The sequence below is a fragment of the Martes martes genome (genome assembly GCF_963455335.1).
Source record: "Martes martes genome assembly, chromosome: 13".
In the NCBI taxonomy this organism is placed as follows: Eukaryota; Metazoa; Chordata; class Mammalia; order Carnivora; family Mustelidae; genus Martes; species Martes martes.
Window position 1 is genome coordinate 85318610 of NC_137901.1, and position 22916 is coordinate 85341525.

Below are 22916 nucleotides of genomic sequence, written 5' to 3' on the forward strand. Positions count from 1 at the left end.
TGTTCTTAATATCAGAAATGAATTTTGTCTCCCACCACCAAAAAAGGTCTTTGTCTTTTCAGAGAGTGGAATAAAAGTATAAAGAACAAACTTTAGGCAGCCAATAAATAATTATCCATTCATTAATTCTCCGAAAATTTCTGGAAAACACATAAGGACCTGTCTTACTTCTGGGGAGAGAAAGAAGTAATTTCTGTTCTTTCCCTTAAACAATTCTTCACAGTTTGAATTCTTACACAGAACATGTACTTACTTTTATAAGAAAAAATGATCAATAAGAAATATTTTAGTGAAATCAATAATTCTATTATATACTCTAAAATCAGTATTTTAGCTTTTCCCATATATTTGCAATTATCTGTACTATGGCACTTAATTACATATAATTTATGGAACTAATCCTAAGAAAACAAACATGAAACTTTTTAAGATCCTATTCTACTTCTAGGTGACTATAAAAGATTTAGATAAATGTAAATTATACATCTGGAGTTACAATATTCTAATTATCAAATAGTTGTTAATATTCAAATTTAGAACATGCAAGTACAACAGAAAGGAAATGTATTAACACTTCACTATAGGGGTAGGGGCGCCTGGGTGGCTCAGTGGATTAAGCCTCTGCCTTCGGGCTCAGGTCATGATCTCAGGGTCCTGGGATGGAGCCCACATTGTGCTCCCTGCTCAGCAGGGAGCCTGCTTCCCCCCCCACCCCTCTCTGCCTGCCTCTCTGCCTGCTTGTGATCTCTGTCTGTCAAATAAGTAAATAAAATTTTTATTTAAAAAAGCCACTTCACTATAAAATTTCTTACATACTTGAGTTTCTCATTAAAGTAAGAAGTATATTTTTAAAATATGATGTATTTTTAAGTAGTCCTGCACTTTACCAATATATCTATGTAGTTTTGAGTGGTAAGTACACTCAAACGGTTAAAAAAAATGTTCCAAGTAGAGAACAATTAAGAATTTCAGTTAATATTTGCAAAGAGTTTATAATTCATGACATGGCTAGCCTTTTTTTTTTTCAGTATACTTTTTATTACAAAAGGTTTCTGGATAAAAGTAGAACGATACATGGATGCAGGAGGTGGACATATGGAGATAAGCAAAATGAGCATCAGGCACACACCAAACTCAAACATTTAAAAAAAAACCCAACAGTTAATGCAAATATAGACAAGTCCTGCATTTTTAAAAAAGATTTTATTTATTTATTTGAGAGAGCGAGAGGAAACATGAGCAGGGGGAGCAGCAGCAGGAGAAGCAGGCTCCCCACTGAGCAGGGAGCCCAATGTGGGCCTTGATCTCAGGCCCCTGGGATCATGACCTGAGCTGAAGGCAGATGCCCAACTGATAGAGCCACCTAGGTGCTGCCCCTTGTATTCTTTTTTTTTTTTTTGGAAACAGATTTTATTTATTTATTTGACAGAGAGAGAGACATCACAAGTAGGCAGAGAGGCAGGCAGAGAGAGAGGAACCAGGCTCCCTGCTGAGCAGAGAGCCCGAAGCGGAGCTTGATCCCAGGACTCTGGGACCATGACCTGAGCCGAAGGCAGAGGCTTTAACCCACTGAGCCACCCAGGTGCCCCTGCCCCTTGTATTCTTTTTAAAAGACTTTTTTTTTTAGGAGAGCCCAGGTGGCAGTTGGTTGAGCATTTGACTCTTGGTTTCAACTTAGGTTGTGATCTTGGGGTCATGAGATCGTGCCCCACACTGAACCCCACATTGGGCTAAGTGCTCATCATAGAATCTGAGATTCTCTCTCTTCTCTCCGCCCCTCACCCCACTCCTGCTCTCACTCACTCTAAATAAATAAATAAATAATCTTCAAAAAAGATTTTTTATTGTGGTAAAATATACATAAAATAAAAATTACCACTTAAACCATTTTTTAAAAGATCTTATTTATTTATTTGTCAGAGAGAGAGATAGAGAGAGAATACACAAGCAGGCAGAGGCAGAGAGAGAAGCAGGCTCCCCATCGAGCAAGGAGCCCGATGTGGGACTCGATCCCAGAACCTTGGCATCATGACCTGAGCTGAAAGCAGATGCTTAACCTACCGAGGCGTCCCCACTTAAACCATTTTTTAAGTGTCCAGTTCAGTGGCATTAAGCACACTAACACTGTTTTGCAGCTGTGCCCACCATCCATCCATCTTCAGATCTCTTTTCATCTTCCCAAAACAAAACTCTGCCCCACTGAACACTTAACTTCCCATTTCCCCTGTCCCCTACAACCACCATTCCATTTTTTGTCTGTGAATGGGACTACTTTAGTCACATTTATGTAAGTGGAATCATACAGTATTTGTCCTTAGCACTGTGGGTTTTCAACATGGCAGAAGACACAGATGAAAATGTTGACGTGGCTCAGGTATCCCCTCTGACTTGATGACAGTGGATGTGGAAAGAACTCGAGTGTTGTATTATTTGGGAATCGTGGTAAGATAGCTTTATCTCTTTGTGATGAGAGATATAGGCAGTGCTTCATATACAGAGAAATCTGGTTAAATCACATGAAAATGAGCTTCAGACTTGGTTAAATTATTATGTTATAATAAATGACTTCATAGAATTTAAGAATTGGTATACGGTTTACTTAGAAAACAATTTGGTTGAAAAGCAATAACATCCCTTCTTTTAAAAATATCTTTAATAATTATAAACACTTTTTAAAAAGTTCTTATGTATTAGTCATTGTTGCAAAGTGCCTTGTATGTGTTATTTCATTTAACCTTTACAACCACCATTAAGGAGACTAGCTTACAGAAGAGGAAACTTAAGTTTATAGGGATGAAGTCACTTACCCATGGTTATCTAGGGTCTGCCTGATTCTACAGGCCATGTTCCTAATCATTCTATCTATATTGTCTGACTAGAACCTTGAAGTAACTAGCAGTATGTACTAAAATCCCAACCATGTAAAAACATATGTATGAGAGGACAAAGCTAAAATACAAAGATGAACACTGTTCCACTGCTACTAATAGGATAACGGGTGGTATACTCAAGATGTCAATTAAAGTCCCTGACATACCTATAGCCTCTCCAGAGGGAAAATTCTCTAGGCAGCCATACTTGGTACCATATCAACCTCCTCTCTTCTTATCCTGTCCTTACCCATGAGCATAACTAGTTAGGCTAAGGATGGACCCCTGACCTGACATGAGGATAGCCCATTGTCTATGAGATAGCTGGGCATGAAAAACTAACCCCAAAACAGAAGAGCTGCACCAGGAATTTGAATCAGAAAATGCAGAGAAACAGGGCAGCTAGTAGTTTTTGAAAACTTCAACATAAAATATATAGAGAGAAAGGTCACAGAGTACGATATGAACAATGCGTGGAACACAGAAAGCATTTAACAAATGTTTCTACTGTTACACTTATCATCTTTATCCACAAGCTCCCACTGCTAGCATTCCTGAAACTTCCCAAACCCAAAATGCTCTATGGCTACAGTACCACTACCTGTTCAGACTGATTATGGTTCTGATCCTTGGAATTCCATGACAGCACATTTCCTTTACTGTCTTAAATATCCTTTCAATAAAACTCATTTAAAACAAATGAATTTAATAAATGAAATATTTACAGATAGATTTCTTAGCTTACTATTAGGAAGAAATTTTATCATCACTAGAAAGACACATAATCAGTCCCTTTTGTTTCCAAGTTGCTTACTCAAGAAAAGCATTAAGTAAATCAATGGATTAGAATGTAACCATGAAAACAATTCTTGATGTCCTTAATCGCAAAGCCTTGTTCAAAAATTCCCTTTTTGAAACTTTTCCTTCCTAACAAGCACATCACTTGCTTCCTCTTTCCTTATCAGTTAAGTATACGATTCTGATTATACTTTTTTTTGTTTCCTTCCCTCCCTCCCTCCCTCCATCCCTCCCTCTCTCCCTACGTCCCTCCCTCCCTTCCTTCTTTCCTAGTAAGCTCTATGCCCAACATGGGGCTCAAACTCACGACACCAAGATCAAGAGTCACGTGCTCCACAGTGAGCCAGGCACGTGCCCCTTTTCTATATTGTTTTTTAATTTTTTTAAAAGATGTTATTTATTTTTATTTGAGAGAGAGAGTACAAGTGGTGGGGGAGAGGGGCAGAGGGAGAGGGAGAAGCAGCCTCCCCACTGAGCAGATCACAACCCAAACTGAAGGCAGAACTGAAGGTAGACGCTTAACTGACTGAGCCATCTGGGCGCTCTGCTATATCATTCTTTTTTTTTTTTTTTTTTAAAGATTTTATTTATTTACTTGACAGACAGAGATCACAAGTAGGCAGAGAGGCAGGGAGAGAGAGAGAAGGAAGCGGGATCCCTGCGGGGCAGAGAGCCCAATGCGGGGCTCAATCCCAAGACCCTGAGATCATGACCTGAGCTGACGGCAGAGGCTTTAACCCACTGAGCCACCCAGGTGCCCCTGGTGCTATATCGTTCTTAAGTTGGGTTATCTTTTGTCTTTCTTGAATTTTGACTCATTTCACCTGTGAGTATATGGGCTCCAGACAACAGGGACTTGTCTCTTCCATTTCTTTTGTGATGACAGTGGTGTGTAATGGAAAAAGCAGAAGATGAGAAATAAGATAACACAGATGCTGGAGTCAAGCGGCAACTCTCTCTCACTGCCTACTTGTCTCTTTGGATAAGTCACTAAACCCGTTTCAGACCCCATGGCATTTTCTATTAAAAGGAAATGATGTAGCTTTTCACTGTGGTCCCTTGACTGATGGATGGCATTCGTGAAGAATTTTATAGTTCCATAGTCAGGCACATGCAGTACAACCCACATTCGAACCTAAAATTACTACATGGAGAGCGATAAAATGACAACTGCTAATGTCAGTTAGATGGCGGAGGCCATCTGATCTGGATTTGTGGAGGGCATTTACCTTCTAACTAACAGTTTAGCTTCAAAGCAGTGGTTAGAATCAGCTTCCAAGCAATGGTATTTCATCACTTATCACAAGCTTTCGTAGTTTGCCCCTGGCCCTGCTCCCCAGCAAAGCAAGTCCATTAATCTAAAGTTAACTTGTCACCACTCATTGGCAGACTCTGAGCTTTTACCTGGCCACAGAAGAATGTGACTTCATATTTATAGCTCTGACATATATCAGAATTAAAGCAAAAATCTAATCTAGCTGCACTTGTGATTTCAACTTAAACTCCTTCTTCTCCTTCTCTTTCCCCCAATAATTTGACAAAACAAACAGCATAAATTAAACAAAAAACTTCATAAGTTACATTATTATTCTTTTTTGTGGAATCATATAATAATAATAATAATAATAATTTGCTTTCTATAAATTACACAAGAAAAATATTCAGGAATCTAACTAGTACATCTGAACAAGACAAGATGCTAAAAGTATAGCAAGTCAAATACACTTACTTGACATTTCTGACGCAACTGTCGTAGTTCTTTTATAACTGGGGCTAGAGCTGACTTCTTTTCAGATACCAGTGAATTCAGTTTTTTTACCTGTCATTTAAACAAAATACATGATCTAAAAAAAGAATTCAAAAGAACAAAAATACTACATGCATAAATATATTAAAGTGTTACATAAAAGAGTAAAACTGAAAATTACTTCAAAACCAAACAATGGGGAAATGATTTAGTAAATGTCATTTCAGTAAGATGGGATGGCATTTAACTATTCAAAAGGTCAGTTATTAAGACGGCAAACCACATATGCAATCTAACATTGAATGATGGAAAAAAATTAGAAAGTTGCCCTTATAATAATAAAATCATGTTGTACCACTAAAAATATGTAATTATATAGATTATATAGTATATAAGTAATATGATGAAGCGATATTCAAAAATACATAATAACCCAAAGGATTTTAGTAATGACTTATCAAAATGGACACCAGCCATAGGGACTAATGGGGTCTTGAAGTCCTCTGCTTTTTAGGAGTCAGGTTGTAGTAAGATCCAGAGGGTTCTGGGCAAGTGGCCAATGTGGAAAAAATAGGTGGAAGTGGGTCCTCTGAGAGGCTGGGGCAGCAGCTATTTACCAATAAGGAAGGAAAGATTTCAACATTTTAATGTCTGATGAAGCTGTGTCAGTGCATTCAGGCTGAACAGCAGCTCCAAATATGGAAAGATACTAAGGACACACACAAAAATGAAGCAATTTTATTACTTAGGGCAGTATTATTTGGGAAAACTTATTTTTTATCTTAAATATTTCTTTAATGTTCTGTAACTTTGACACTTCAAAAAACCGCAAAGATCGGGGGACCTGGGTGGTTCATTGGGTTAAAGCCTCTGCCTTCGGCTCAGGTCATGATCTCAGGGTCCTGGGATCAAGTCCCGCATGGCGCTCTCTGCTCAGCGGGGAGCCTGCTTCCCACCCCCCACCCTGCCTGCCTCTCTGCCTATTTGTGATCTCTGTCTGTCAAATAAATAAATAAAATCTTTGAAAAAAAAACACGCAAAGATAAGGCAGCCATTTCAATACATAATTCTATAGGGTATTTAAAAACCCATCATGTTTCCTTGGAAAAAAAGCCCTGCAAAATGCATAAATTATGACAAGTTGAGCAACTTACTAGAATGGAAACATTCAGAAGAGTTGCTAAAGACAGATGAAAGAATATAAAATAAACAATGTGCAGAAATGAAAATTTGAGTGTTTCACTGAAAACAAAACACAAAAACATCTGCCTCTAGCTATATAATTTTAAAAAACTATAAAAAAAAAAAAAGAAGCGAAATCAGGGTGCCTGGGTGGCTCAGTGGGTTAAGCATCTGCCTTCGGCTCAGGTCATGATCCCAGGGTCCTGGGATCAAGTCCTTCGTCGGGCTTCTTGCTCAGTGGGGAGTTTGCTTCTTCATTTCCCCGCTCTGCCTGCTGCTCCCCCTGCTTGTGCTCTCTCTCTCTCTCTAGCAAATAGATAAATACGTGAGTCTTAAAAAAAGAAGAAAAGAAAAGAAAGAAAAAAATCAAGTGTAATCACCATTTCAGACATGTCGTCGAGTGTTCGGCCTTTCATCTCATCAACCTCAGTCTTCAGTGCAGATACCCGTTCTAGCTCTTCCTGGGTGTAACTATACCCAGATATACCTTTTTTCTCTTCAATAGTTTGCTAAAAGTAAAGAATAAAAATAGGTATAAAAAATGGGGTGACACAAAATGGGTGACAAAACCTTGACGATTCTGTAAGAAGTGTACAGATTTAATGTATAACAATAAAGTTATAAGTAAAATTAGCTTAGAATTATAAATAATTTTTATTGACAATAATTACATATCTTTATATGTTATAAACTTGCACTAAATTTTACTTTGGTACCATTGGGTGCATAGTATTTCTAATTTTAGGACTCAATAAATATTTGGTGAGTGAATGAATTCTCAAGTGATCAATATATTTGCATTCACTCACCCATCCAATGTTTACTATATACCTAAGTGTGCTGAGCATAGTTTTAAGCACCAGATACACAGCAGTGAACAAAACAGGGTAAAAAAAAAAAAAAAGTCTTTCCTCACAGAGCTTACTTCTAGTGAGAGTACACAAGGAATCTGTAGACAAATAGAATACATAGAGTGTGAGGTGAGACTGGGGTTGGAAATCTTAAATAACAGGGTGGTCAGGGAAGGTCTTTCTGAGAAGATGACATCTGAGCAAAGCCCGAATGAAGTGAGGGAGCAAGTCCTACAGATATCCAGGGGCTCAGCAAGTACAAAAGACATGTCCTTTCCAAGAAATAGCTAAGAGACTGGTGGAGCTGAAAATGGAGTGAGAATGAGGTTGGGGGGTAGGGATCATGTAGGAGTCAGATGGTTTGCTGGAACAGTCTTGGTTAATGTCTACTGTCCTTTGCATTTTCAAAAGTGTCCTACTTTAGATGATAAATTATATGGTTACTTTATTTTTAGGCCAATGAAAGAGCTTAGGCTTATTTTAAATGAGATGGGAGGTTTGTTGGGTGGTTCAGAGTAAAGGAATTTTTAAATGGCCACTTTAACATCTGTGCTGAGATCAAACTATAGAGGGACGAAGGAAGCCAGTTAGAAGCCAGTTAGAAACTGAATTACTCAAATAATTCAGTTTACAGATAATGGGTAGCATGAGTCAGATGGTGGTGGTAGAGGTAATGAGAAGTGGTCTATTTTAAGGTAGAGCCAACAAAATATTAAGACAGATTAGATGTAAGGTGTGAGGAATAGTGAGGGGTAAAGGATGACTAAAGTTTCTGGCCTGTAGAACTGAGGGGATGGAGCTGCTGTTTGTTGAAATGAGAAAGACTCTGTAAGGCCAGGTTTGAGGGAGTAATGAAGATCAGAAATCAATTTTGGACATTTAAAAAATTTGAAATGTCCAGTAGATACTCAGTAAGAGGTCAAGATGTTATACATATAAGACTGGAATTTGAGGAGAAATCTAGGCTAGAGATATAGAGTTGGGAATTGTCTTCATAAAGAAGGTCTTTAAATCCATGAGACAGGATAAGATAACCAAGGGAGTGAAAGGAGAAAAGAGATCTAAGGGCTAAGCCTAGGAACTCCAATTTTTAGATCTTAGATGAGAAGAAATTGGCTCCAGAGTAAGAATATAGGAGCGCTAGTAAGGGAGAAGAACAAGGAGAGTGTAGTTTATTAAAAGATAAAGGATGAGGGAGTGATCAACTATGTCAAACACTGCTAATAGGCCAAGTAGGAAAAAGACTATGACCTGACCGGACAGGGTTCAAAACAGGTTGGAAGAACCAAAAGGAAAGAAAGAAAAAGAGAAAGGGAATGGAAGAAGAGTTGGAATTTGGGGCTGCCAATAAAATTGAGACTCCTAAGAAAGGAGTAGAGGGAACTATAGAGTATTAGCCCAAAATTCTAAATGCAATTTCCTCTTTGGGGATTACCAAACTCTAAGCTATGCATAAGAGGGTAAGACTCCTAGCAACCAAGTGGAAATCAGTAGATGGGTGACTAAAAAACTGGGCTAAGACTTCAGTATCTCATAGTACTAGGGAGACAGAGGTAGGAATTCAAGACTAGTCAAAGTGTGTTGCTCCAGACTATCAGCTGAAACCCCAGAAAGGCTACTCCTAAGGAGTAAGGGTCATAACCTAAGAGTAAGAGCTAGGTGCTAGGTGTAAGGACTATTTCCTGGGAGTAGAGTTTCTGCCCCAGGTATAAGGGCTGCACCTTAGGAATAAGAGAAAAATACCAGCTTTAGCAAAATTGGATCAAGATGATCTATGAGAAAAAAAACCCCAAATGTTCTTTTACGGAAGAAGAGTTTTCAGAGCCTGGGATTCAATAAAAAGGTACTAGGTAAGCAAAGTAACATGTCTGAAAATCAAGAGAAAAAAAGACGGATAATAGTAACAGACACCCAGATGAATTTATCAGATAAATAAATTTCTTGGCTGAATAGGAACTGTATCACACCACCTCTTGGAAGATAAAAAGATAGAAAGTGTCCACAGCATACAACTGACTGACCGTAGGGTACAAAAAGGTAATTTTCTTGCCTAAAGATGAGACTAACTGTATGATGCAATTTGCATTCCAGAGTTCCTCAGGGGATCAGACTGAAACTGGACTCCAGATGAATCCACTTTTCTCACTACTTCATCCTGGTTCCTTCACTTCCTTTCTCCTAAGAGCACTCTCTGACTTAATCATGTGAAGAGCAGTAAGAATTCTTGTTTCAGGTTCTGCTTTCAGAGAACCTGACAAAACCATAAAAACGGGCTTCTAGAGTGGGATTACTCACTGAATGAATGGAACCGAAGTGCCCATCACTGGTGGCAGGGTGAATATTGTTAGTCCCATGCATGTTGTAGCAGCACCATTGCTAAGACTTGTGGTGAACTGAGGCAGAGTATAAGCGGAGGGTGACTGTAGCAGTCATGAGAATGGATTCCTTTGGGAGCTCAGATCTCCTTTGGGAGACCCCGCTGAAAGGGACTTGACTGACAGGCGTAACTGCTGCCCCTCTGGATCCAGAGTCGTGTTTCTACCAAGCCTACGCTTCCCCCAGGCTGCTCCTAGCATGACTGAACATGGCAACAGTACTAGTGCTGGCCTGTTTCTGCCTGACAGGGGACTCCTCTAGCGGGTGACTGGCTCAGGAACTCCCCTCATCCTCACCAAAACTTTCCTAAAACTGTGCTGCAGTCTGAGGCTCTTCCTACACAAACCTCCTTCTTTTTCTCTCCCTTCATAGTTATCAGTCCTGCAGTAGGGCCTTAATGGTTTTTCCTGCCTCCTCTTGCTCCCTTCCCTTTATCTTTCACAGTATTTCCTCCAGCAAATCTTTGGTACATTTAATCCCATCTTGGCGTCCGTTTCTTGAACTGTCACAGGGATGCACTAGTTGGTACAAGTTGCTGGTATGTGGAAAGTATGCAGAAATAATAACTAAAGGGACAATGGAATTGGGGTGGCTGTTGCTATGCTCCATGCATAGTTGAAGAGATAAAATGACAGGCTCAAATATAATAACCATTAATTTAAAGCAAAGTGATAAGGTCAGAGAACCTTCTTAGGAGCTTTAAAGAAACCCTCATTTCCCATGGCTGAAGGACAGTGGAAGCTGAAAACCAGGCGCACAACTTAATTGTTAATAGGGTAAAACTTAAGAAAAGGCTGAATATATTCTGTGACCAAGTCAGGGCTCTAAGAAAGGTACTACTGAGTCCAGGATGGAATACCTACATAGACTCACTTGAGAACTTGAACCTCTAGATGATCTTATATCCTTTGGGCAGTGGCAAGTGGCTTAGCTTGTTGGTCAGGGGTCTGGGAGAACTAGGTACCAGGATTGGAAGACTGGGGACACGGAGGTCTGTGGAAGAGGCATGCAGATAGACCTACGGGAGTAACACATTAAGTGTAAAGGTCTTTTCTCTTTATATCACATGCTAATGGCCACTAGAGAATTTCCAAAGCAGAAGAGAATACTAAACAATCAAGTGGGAAGGATGATTTGGCCAGTAGATGTCAGGCACCCTCTGTCACTGGCTACCCAGCGCTTGGACAATGGGCTCATGAACAGAACGGCTATGCTGGCAAAGATGGGAGGCTAAGCAAGAGCCAAATAGCATGGGCTCTCTCTTGCCAATGCCCGTCTAGCTACTTGGACTGACAAATGTCTGACCTGGCAACGAGAGAGAGATCAATCCTGAGCTCGATATAGAATCATACCTTGAAGAAACCAATCTTCTGCCTTGAAAAGGGGAACATTTCATCCTGACCTGGACTGACCCATATTCTGGGTAAGTATTTCCTTTTCTTGCCCCCAGTGCTTTCGCCAGCATCACTATCCAAGGGCTCAGAGTATCTGGTCTACTGATGTGGAATTCTGTATAAATATCACTCAGACCATGGGATTACTTTATGGCATAGGAGATATGGTGGTGGACACATGATCACTGGATTCAGTCACTGTACCACATATCACATCATCCAGGAAGCTAATACCCTGAGAGATTGGTAGAAGGGCCTTGTGAAGATACAACTAAGGTACAGCTTAGAGCTGATGGCCTGTGAGGATGAGTTCTACTCTTCAGGATGGATGGAGTATACATTTTAAACCAATGCCTACCATTTAGTGCTGTGTTGCCAATAGAAAGAATACATGGGTCTTGGAACTATGGAATGAAGGTATGAGAATCACCACTCACTAGGGTGCCCACTTATCCACTTAAGGAATTATGTTTCCCTTCCTGACACCTTTAGGCTCTGGAGGTGTAGATCTTCTGGTTTTCAGAGTGGGCATGCTTTTACCAGGAGGCACATTTAAAGGCCTTTAAACTTAATGCTCTGGTGACCATCTTGTCATTTGGGGTCCTCATGCCTGTAGACTAGCAGGCAAAGAAAAAAGGTATTATATTGACAGGACATCATTATGTTATACAAATGCTGCTATAAATAAGGGCAAATGGGAATATGTTTGACACTCAGGTGATCCATTAGGGCATATCTTGGTACTCCCATGCCCAGTTTTAGCAGTAAATGAGTAATACAGCAACTGCAGCCTGCTAAGATCATGGTTCCTAGAGTCTCACACCTCTTAAAGATGAGGGACTGGGTCATCCCACCAAGAAAGTCATTTAGACCAGTGAAGGTGCTAGCCAAACATGAGGGAACTCTAGAATGGATGGTAAAGGAAGAAGATGTTGAGTATTAGTATGTCCTTGGGACCAAATGTAGCAACGAGAGTTTTCCTTTGTCTTGTTAACCCTCCTCCTACAAATTTTCCTAGAAATTGTGATCAACCAGAATCCTGTAGAAGCTACACTTAAATGGAGTCAATTTAACATGAGAAACAGGTAGATCCCAGCATTGCAAGGGGTAGATTGTAATGGTTGTCATTGGTGCCTCATTCAGACCTCATCTGCAACCTGCCGTAAGAGCTGTTGATTGCTAAAGGTTCACAGTTGTCCCCTTCTACAGAGGATGCCCTCGCTGGGCTAGGAGGTTACACCCTGCCACAGCACTGACTGACTGATATAGGAGTAAAAAGGCCAGCCCTTTTGCCTCAAGATGGAATCAACTTCACACTGCAATTTGAGCTCCCAAGTTCCTCACAGAATCAAAATGATACTGTCTAGTCAGGACTACGTCCTTGCTTGCTCTTTTCTGCTGCCCTATCTGTTTCCCTCATTCCCCTCCTTCTGAAGGCACTCCCTCCCTCAATAAATCACTTGTACAAGGTATTCCCCTCTTAGGCTCTGCTTCTAGGGAACCCAGCTTAAGAAAAAATGTAAAGAAAAAACTGATGGAACTAAAAAAAGAAAGAAAGCAATAATCATAATCATAGAATTAACACACCTCTCTCAATAACTAACAGAACAAGCAGACAAAAATATCAATGGGAATATGGAAGATCTGAAATCACGGTTAACACACTTGACTGAACTGACATACAGAGAACACCATCCCCCAAAACTGCAGAATATACATTCTTCTCAACTGTTCTGGGACAATCACCAGAATAGACCATTTGCTGGACCATAATATAATACTCAACAAATTTCAAACGACTAAAATTACACAGAATGTTCTCTGGTCACAGTGGAAATAAGGTAGAAGTCAGTAAATGAAAGGTAACTAGAAAATGTTTGGTTTTAAGCAACACTTGGTTTTAAGCAATAATCCATAGATCAAAGAAATTATAATGGAAATTGGAAAATATTTTTCAGGTGAACAAGAACACAATTGCAACCTATCAATTTTGAAAGTAGTATCATTATGCACAGTGAATTTTCTATCTTAAGTTCCCTAGAAGCAAACAATATTCAACAGCATGAGACAGAAAGTTCATATTGCCAGCTTAAGCATGACCGGTTGAAACTTCATTCATATCCACCATACTGATGATAGCTGGTAAACCAACATCCTGATGAAATAATTTCCCCGTGGGTGAAAGGAACAAAAATCCAATTCAAGAAAATTCTAAGGAACTGATGATGTCCACGATGAGATTTTGCTGTCAGAGGGACTATTCTGGGCTTAACTCTTTCCTGACAACTAAGGCACAAATACATAAGGAATAAGCTTGCAGGCAATCTTCCATATGGTACCTTTCCTAGGTACTTCTTTTCAGAACTCCACGGAAGTAGTTGCTTAGAAATTTCTGCCCAGCAGGCCATGATAAAAATATTTTATAGTCACTCTCTTGGTATGATAATTTTTCTCATATTAATTAGCTAACCAAAGAAAAATCTACTTGGAATTCACCTTCTATCAATTAACCCAAAGTAAGCACACATGAAAAAGTTAGTGTTTACAGCTACATTAAAAAATAAATGAATCAGGGTGCAACTGTGTGGCTCAGTTTGTTAAGCATCTGACTCTTGGTTTCGGCTCAGGTCATGATCTCAGGGTCATGAGATCAAGCCTCACATCAGATTCTGCGCTCAGTACAGAATCTGCTTGAGATTCTCGCCCTCTCCCTCTGCCCCACCCCTGCCCATGCAGATGCACATTCTCTCTCTCTAAAATAAAATATTTAAAATAAGTAAATAAATACATAAGCTTATATGACATCTCTGTAATTAATCAGAGAACATTAATAATTTTATGGTGTTTTCAGTAAAAACAATGACCTCAGTATACACCTGTAACCCATAAACCCCTTGGCATTTATATTTCTAGCACCCCAAGATAATACTGTATTACCAGTTGATGTTGAATATTTTCATGACGTTGTTTAAGAAGTTCTTCTGTCCTCTGCAAGAGACCAAATTCAGCTTTAAATTCAGCTATTATTTGATGCTTCTTTTTGAAAACTGTACTCTTGCTTCGAAGTTTACTGACATATCGTTTGAACTGTAAAGAATACAACATATAACCTCATGAATAGAAAAGTCATTGCCAAACATATATAACCTCAATGTATTAGAAAAATTTTATTGTCTCCTGTCCAACATGGGTATCAATAGTACATAATAATAACTTAGTTTTATTAGAAAACTTGGAAAGACTAACTGCTCAATTAAAATATTTTGTGTAGATTTAAATTTTTGGGCCCATCTTAATATTGCAAATCCTGGCTTAAAAGCTATTTGTTTTGGGCTTTACAAATAAGGATTTAAAAAAACAGAAACTCAACCCTATAAAAGTAAAAAGGTTAAAGAAGGAGGAGGAGGAAGAGAAAAAGAAAAAGTAGGAAACCAACTCTGGCTGTGATCTTATCGTGATATCTTTTACATATTGTACTATTTTGGTAGCACTGCATCTACTGAGAGTAATACAGCCAACCAGAATAGTTAACACTTGTAGCTACTAGTTATCATTTAAGAAATGTACTGTGACTATATACACTAAGAAGCATCTGAAAAGTCATATTAAAAAGCTAAGAATAATCTAAGTTAGTGGGAGCTTACAATTGCTTAATTCAGCTATTTACCTACTAATGATATAACGTTACAACTACTCTAATGGAAAAACCGCACTATTAAGCAATACCAACTATAGTCTGGAAAAGCATACGAAATGAATAGGAATCAAAGGTATTCATTCGATAAACAGTACTTACTAACTTATGTACTAGGCACTGTGCCAGACACAGAGAATACAACTCTAAACAAGATACTCAGAAGTCCTGCCCTCACCAAGCTTAAGGAAATAGTGGCAAAAACAAACACTGAACTGATGTTTACAACCACGATGAACATTATGAAGAAGTAAAAAGGTCCTGAGAATAAATAATAGTTTAACCTGGGTTGGGATGAAGGCAGGAAAGGTGGGTTTTGGGATTTAGAGGAGGTGGATTACGGCAAGCTTCTCAAAATAATTATGTATAAGCCAAGACTGAAGAAGTAAGAGTGTGTTGGAGGAAGGAGGAAGAGGCAAAGAGTAACATTCCAGGTAGAGGAAACAGAAGGTGTAAAGATCCTGGCTCATTAAAAGTATTGCTTGATAGAAGAAGCAAATGCCAGAAGCAAATGTGAGAAATTTTATGGTATTTCTGAAACAGAACATAATACTTATATAAAAAAAAATCGGGGAGCCTGGGTGGCTCAGTGGATTAAGCCACTGCCTTCGGCTCAGGTCATGATCTCAGGGTCCTGGGATCGAGCCCCGCATCGGGCTCTCTGCTCGGCAGGGAGCCTGCCTCTCCTCTCTGTGCCTGCCTCTCTGCCTACTTGTGATTTCTGTCTGTCAAATAAATAAATAAAATCTTTAAAAAAAAAAAAAAAAAAAAATCCTTCCTCTTATGTACCATTGTACTAGTAATTTTCAGATTTTTTTAACTACATAAAATCATTTTTCTTCCTGCTCTTCCTTTTATTAACTACGTTATTTAGAAAATTTCCAAGTAAGGATTTGGCCTATTATTTTTTAAAAATATTTTATTTATTTATTTGACAGGCAGAGATCACAAGCAGGCAGACAGAGAGAGAGACAGAGAGAGAGGAGGAAGCAGGCTTCCTGCTGAGCAGAGAGCCCGATGCGACGCTCGACCCCAGGACCCTGGGATCACGACCTGAGCCAAAGGCAGAGGCTTTAACCCACTGAGCCACCCAGGCTCCCCTGGCTTATTATTTTTAAGCACATTACTTCAAAAGAAAGTTTCCATTTTACCTAATATGAGGTAATTTTTTTGAAATTTTTATTTTTATTTTTTAAAGATTTTATTTATTTTAGAGAGATAAATGTGAGCAAGAGAAGGATAAAAGAAGGAGGGAGAGGGAGAAAGAGTTTCAGACTCTGTGCTGAGCATGGAACCTGATGTGGGGCTTGATCTCATGACCCCAAAATCATGACCTGAGACAAAATCAAGAGTCAGATGCTTAACGAACTAAGCCACCCAGACACCCCATTACTTTTATTATTTATAAAATTATTTATAACTCTTCTCAAGTTAGCCTTTAAAAGGATTGGGTATTTTTTTTTTTAAGATTTTATTTATTTATTTGACAGAGAGAGAGATCACAAGTAGGCAGAGAGGCAGGCAGAGAGAGAGGGGGAAGCAGGCTCCTTGTTGAGCAGAGAGCCCGATGTGGGCCTCGATCCCAGGACCCTGAGATCATGACCTGAGCCAAGGCAGAGGCTTAACCCACTGAGCCACCCAGACGCCCTAAAAGGATTGGGTATTAAAAAGGCTAAGATGCTCAAAGAAATACCTTGGAGGGGAGTCTGGATGGCTCAATAGGTTAAGTGTCCAACTCCTGATTTTAGCTTAGTTCATGATCTCAGGGTCATGAGTTCAAGCACTATGACAGGCTCTGTGCTGGGCGTGGAGAGAGCTTAAGATTTTTTCTCTCAGGGATGCCTGGGTGGCTCAGTCGTTGAGCATCTGCCTTCGGCTCAGGTCATGATCCCTGGGTCCTGGGATCAAGCCCCACGTCGGGCTCCCTGCTCAGTGGGAAGCCTGCTTTGCCCTCTCCCACTCCCCCAGCTTGTGTTCCCTCTCTATCTCTCTCTCTCTGTGTTAAATAAACAAAATCTTAAAAAAAAAAAAAGATTTTCTCTCTCACTATCCCTCTGTCCCTCCCCCTCTAAATAATAATAATAAGGTAACTAACATATAACTGAAATTTTGGAAAACAGGAAAAATTCACTCAAAGCCACTATTCCAGTGCAAGTTCTACTACCATGTTGCTATTTTTCCTTCTAATTTTTAAGGCTAACCACAAGGCCAATAATTCTAAATTGTAAGGTAGTAAAATAGGGAGCACAGCATTTCTAAAATTTAGTAGGAGATTTTTTTCCTTAAAGACTTGATTGATTTTTCAGTGCAAAGTCCTCAACAATAGTAAGATTAAAAATTCTTCACATAAAAATAACCATCTAAATTCCTAGTTTAGACATCTTTTAAAACTTGACTTAAACTTTGAAAGAAATGAAGAAGCCACTGTGTTTTCATAGAAGGAAGTTCAAAATATTTTTCTACCCATGATTAACCTAGTTTTAATAGTAAGAAATCCAGCCCCCACACAGCAAATTATCAGTGGCTGGATTACAGGAATAGTTTAAAAATTTAAGTCATACCAATGTACCTAGAGTCCAATAACCTGCAATTTTTCCTTTTAAAGAATAAATGTGTAAGCCTGACATAACCACAGACTCAGGATCCCTAGAGTAACTATATGTGCTATTAAAAGTGTCCTGGGCAAAGTGCCCAAAGTGAAATCAACCCTGTTCATCTGCTATCTTCTGTATTATCTAGGCCAATTTTTCCCTTTTTTATCTTGCTCCGCTCCAGAATTATTTTTAAAAGCTAAAAGCTATAAATATTTTTGGTGGAAGAACAAACCCACCAATTACTCAATATGCTCTACGATAATTGGTTATTATTTGACATTCACAGGACAAACTACCTAAGGGAAGGGTAGTTTCAGCCAGATTAATGATGGTTATATACAATTAAACAATAGGTGGCCATCAAAGCACTCTAAGGAATCCACTATTCTGGAAGAATTAGAGGAAAGAAAACACATTATCAAATGTTTTTCCTCCACTAGAAGTTTCTTCTCACAATCATTTGGATTTTAGGTTATTTCTGAATTTTCAAGTTATTAAAAAAGGATGAATATATTGAAGTTAAAACATCAGAAACATATTTTTTTAAAAGATTTCTGATTTATTTATTTGACACAGAGAGAGAGAGAGAGGCAGTGAGAGAGGGCACACAAACAGGGAGAGCGGGAGAGGGAGAAGCAGGTTTCCCGCCAAACAGGGAGCTCGACGTGGGATCCCGGGACCAAGCAGAAGGCAGATGCTTAATGAATGAGCCACTCAAGTGCCCCCAGAAACATTTTTAGCAATTTGTATAGGACATACTTCAAGAAATGCTCAGAAGGAAATAAGGTTTTGATATATTTTGTCAAACTGCCCTTCAGAGGCTATTTATAGTACTTTTAATAACTGTCAACTTGATAATTAAAATAGTATTTTACTTTTTATTTGCATTTCTTTATTAAGGAAATGCACTTTTTTGTCATGTTCATTATTCATCTGGGGAAATTTTAAAAAACGATTTGCCTATCTCTGGCCCACTTTTTTTTTTTTTTTTTAGATTTTTTATTTATTTATTTGACAGAGAGAGAGCACAAGTAGGCAGAGCAACAGGCAGAGGGAGAGGGAGAAGCAGGCTCCCCGCCGAGCAGGGAGCCCGATGTGGGGCTCAATCCCAGGACCCTGGGACCACAACCCAAGCCAAAGGCAGACACTCAACCAACTGAGCCACCTAGGCGCCCCTCTGGCCCACTTTTTTATTGGAGCTTTTAATTTCTCCTGTGGCTCTGTAACAGGGATTCTCAAACTATTTGGTCTCAGGAACACTTTATGTACTTTTAGAATTATTAAAGCTCTCAAAGGGATTTTGTTTATGTAGACTGCTGCTGTGGCTAATCTGAGGGAAAAGAATACAATTTCAACTAACGGACCCCTTACTTCATAACACATAAAAATCAATTCCAACTGGATTGCAGACTTAAATGTGAAAGACAAAACTAAATATCTTTTAGAATATAAGAAAATATTGCCATACCTTTGAGATAGGAAAGGATTTCTTAAACAAAACACAAAAAGCACAACTGAAAATAGATAATAAACTTAACAGCTAAAATCAAGAACTTTTGTTCATCAAAATATATATTAAGAGATCAGGAATATAAATCACAAGTTGAGAGAGCATATTTGTAACACATTAGACCAATAAAGGATTTGTATCCAAAATACATAAATTAAACCCATAAATCAATAAATGAAAGGCAAATAATCCAACAGAAAAATGGCTATTAAAAAAAGAAAGAAAAATGGATAAAATACTTGAATAGTCACTTTGCCGAAGAGAAATCCAAGAAAGCCAATAAGCATATTAAAAGATGCTCAGCCTCATTTGTAATCAGTAATACAAATTAAAACCACAGTAAAATACTATTTTAACATCCAGCCAATCGGCAAAAATAAGTCCTTCAATACTAAGTGTTGTTGAAGATATGGAGGAAGTGGAACACCTGTATACCACTGGGAGTGGAGGATTTAAGAACTTAAAAATTAACCATTTGGGGGGCACCTGGGTGGCTCAGTGGGTTAAGCCTCTGCCTTCGGCTCCGGTCATGATCTCAGGGTCCTGAGATCGAGCCCCGCATCGGTCTCTCTGCTCAGCGGGGAGCCTGCTTCCCCCATCTCTCTGCCTGCCTCTCTGCCTACCTGTGATCTCTGTCTGTCAAATAAATAAATAAAATCTTAAAAAACAACAAGAACAACAACAACAAAAATTAACCATTTTGAAAAGTAAATATACATTAAATAATCAATATAGAGGGTCCCAAATCTAACCAATGAGTTACAGAAGAATAGAATTTTTTTTTAAGATTTTATTTATTTGACAGACAGAGATCACAAGTAGGCAGAGAGGCAGGCAGGGGTGGGGGGGGAGCAGGCTCCCCGCTGAGCAGAGAGCACAATGTGGGGCTTGATCCCAGGACCCTGGAATCTGACCTGAGCTGAAGGCAGAGGCTTTAACCCACTGAGCCACCCAGGCGCCCCAGAACAGAATTTTTTTTTAATTTTTTTATTTTTTAAAGATTTTATTTATTTATTTGACAGACAGAGATCACAAGCAGGCAGAGAGGAAGGCAGAGAGAGGAAGAGAAGCAGGCTCCCCACTGAGCAGAGAGCCCGATGCAGGGCTCAATCCCAGGACCCTGAGATCATGACCTGAGCCGAAAGGCAGAGGCTTTAACCCACTGAGCCACCCAGGCGCCCCAGAACAGAATTTTTTAAAAAAGATTTTATTTATTTATTTGACAGAGAGAAAGAGAGAGCGCAAAAGCGGGGGAAGTGGCAGGCAGAGGGAGAGGCAGAAGCAGGCTCCCCGATGAGCAGAAAGCCAAACTCAGGGCTCAATCCCAGGACCCTGGGATCATGACCTGAACTGAAGGCAGAGACCTACCAGCTAAGCTACCCAGGCACCCCCAGAATTTTTTTTAAAGAGTAGAAATAATACAAGAAAATTTTCCAGAACTGAAGGATATAAAATAAGATTCTAAACTGAAAGGACCAATAGAATTCCCAGCTCAATGAAAGATGAAAAAATTAAGCCCATAACCTTAAAAATTTAGAAAATCAGAGGTATGAACTATGAGAGACCGTGGACTCTGAGAAACAAACAGGGTTTTGGAGGGGTTGGGTGAGTCTGGTGGTAGGTATTAAGGAGGGCATGTATTGCATGGAGCACTGGGAGTGGTGCATAAACAATGAATCTTAGAACACTGAAAAATTAAATTAAATTAAATTAAAAGAACAAAACAAAACAAAACAAAAAGGGGCTTCACTGTCAGGGGCAGAGGGGAAGGAGAGGAGAGGCCAGCAGTCAGGGCCAGGCAATTGGGCCACGGTCACAAGAGGTTTGGGTTTAATTTCATATTTCTCATTCAAAACAAACCAACTACTTGCCCCCAAAATTGCATGTCTTTCCTATTTTGTATGTGTGTATATGAGAAAGAATAAAGAACAGTGAGAAAGAATTAAAAAAAAAAGAAAAAGAAAATCAGAGGTAAAGAGAGAATCCCAAAAGTTTCGAGAAGAGGCAAAATAACAATAATAACAATAAAAGGTTGCATCAAAGGACTAGAAATTAAAACAGCCTCAGACAGCAACAATGAATAATTGAAGATAATAGAACAATGTCTTCAAAATTCTCAGGGAAAAAGATTTTCAACCAGAATTTATCACTCAGTCAAACTATCAATTATGTATGGAATGGAATAAAGACAGATGAAATAAAGACAGTTTTAACCAAGCAAGATTCTCAAAAATGTACCTTCCAAATCTCTCTTTTTCAGGTACATTCTCTATTACAACCAGGAAATAAGCTAAGAAAGAGAAGACTTGGGAGATGTGGAAAGAAGGGGATCCAAAACAGGAAAATGGTTAAAGAAATTTCCAGGATGATAAAATATGAAGCCCTAGATTACAGTTTACAGCAAGCCTACAGTTCACAGTAAGTCTAGATATAAATCTTCTGACTGGAACAGAAGAATGAGAGGGACTCCAAAGAGACTACACCTAAGATTTATAAAATATAATTAATAGATTACTGTGTTTGAACATATGCCATATTAAGATAAATTGTACAGTTCTATCAGAAGGTCTGGAGCTGAGTGGGTGATACATACATGAAAAAACTAACCAAACAAAAACAAAACAATGAGGTCAGTATTAATTGTTTTTAAAGTGTACGAGAAAGGATATGTAATTAGAGTATACTATGTGGCTCAGCTATAAACTGTATTTCTACAATTATCATAATGAATATAATAAGTAATGATTTAACCAAAAATTGTAGTTACATTGGGAGGCTCTAACGAATGGAAGGATGGGTATGGAGGTAGACAGGGAACGGAAAGTGTAGAGCTAAATCCTCATTTCCTGTGGTAGTATATCCAAAATTGAAAAAAAAATTTAAGTTTCAGTACAAACATGTTATTTAGAAATGCAGAAGTAAATACTACAAGAAACAAACAAAGGCATTAAGAGTGATTGCCTCAAGGAAACATGACTTGGGAATGTGAAAGGGGATCATTATTTTCATTATAAGCTTTGTAGTACTGTTTTACTTTTTAAACTACATATTTGTATCAATCTAAAAAAAGTGTAATTAAATTAAAAATACAACCCACTTCAAAGAGAGCTCATCACCAACAAAAACCTAACAGCTGATAGATTTTATTTTGAATAGACTTTGAGGATTAAAAATTAAATTTACTCATAATTTCATGTTGTAACAATTTATATGAGCAAAAAGTCACAAATAATTTCATTTAGAGGGGCGCCTGGGTGGCTCAGTGGGTTAAAGCCTCTGCCTTCCGCTCAGGTCATGATCCCAGGGTCCTGGGATCGAGTCCCGCATCAGGCTCTCTGCTCGGCAGGGAGCCTGCTTCCCCCTCCTCTCTCTGCCTGCCTCTCTGCCTGCTTGTGATCTGTCTCTCTGTCAAATAAATAAATAAAATCTTAAAAAAAAAATTCATTTAGAACTTAATCACTAACGTCCTAGGAGTAGTACAACAAGATCACAGAAGCAGTTCAGAGAGGTGTTAAGATCATGGAGTTGGAGAAATGTAATTTCAAATCCTGGCTCCACCACTTAAAGAGACCTTAGGCAATTACTGTTTTGTCTTTATATAATCAATTCAACAGAAATTTTTAAAAAAGGAGGTAACAATACTTATCTTAGAGTGATATGAAAATATATGTAAGGCAATCAGCACAATGCCTAGTGTAGCATTCAATAAATAGGAGCTATCATTGTTATAATTAATTATGCCACAATGGTTTAATAAAATAAAGCAAATTCTTGACCTAAACATCTACAATTATTAAGAACCATAATTGCCACCCTATAGTAGCCAATTCTTGAAGATAATTACAATGTAAAGAGCTTTTAGAACCTCTGAAGATCAAACCATACAATGTTACTATTAAA

The 22916-nt window shown here is 38.7% G+C and overlaps 1 protein-coding gene across 2 annotated transcripts in view; it reads right to left on the bottom strand.

Annotated features, from left to right (window-relative positions):
• The window catches only part of IFT81 (intraflagellar transport 81), an 80927-nt gene that overhangs the window by 18257 nt on the left and 39754 nt on the right, over window positions 1–22916 (bottom strand). For both annotated transcript variants that reach the window (XM_080821129.1, XM_080821130.1), the window contains exons 12-14: window positions 14156–14305; window positions 6978–7106; window positions 5398–5487 (exon numbers count right to left, since the gene is read on the bottom strand). In XM_080821129.1, the coding sequence (XP_080677255.1) occupies window positions 5398–5487; window positions 6978–7106; window positions 14156–14305 (369 nt within the window). The remainder of the gene's footprint in view (window positions 1–5397; window positions 5488–6977; window positions 7107–14155; window positions 14306–22916) is intronic.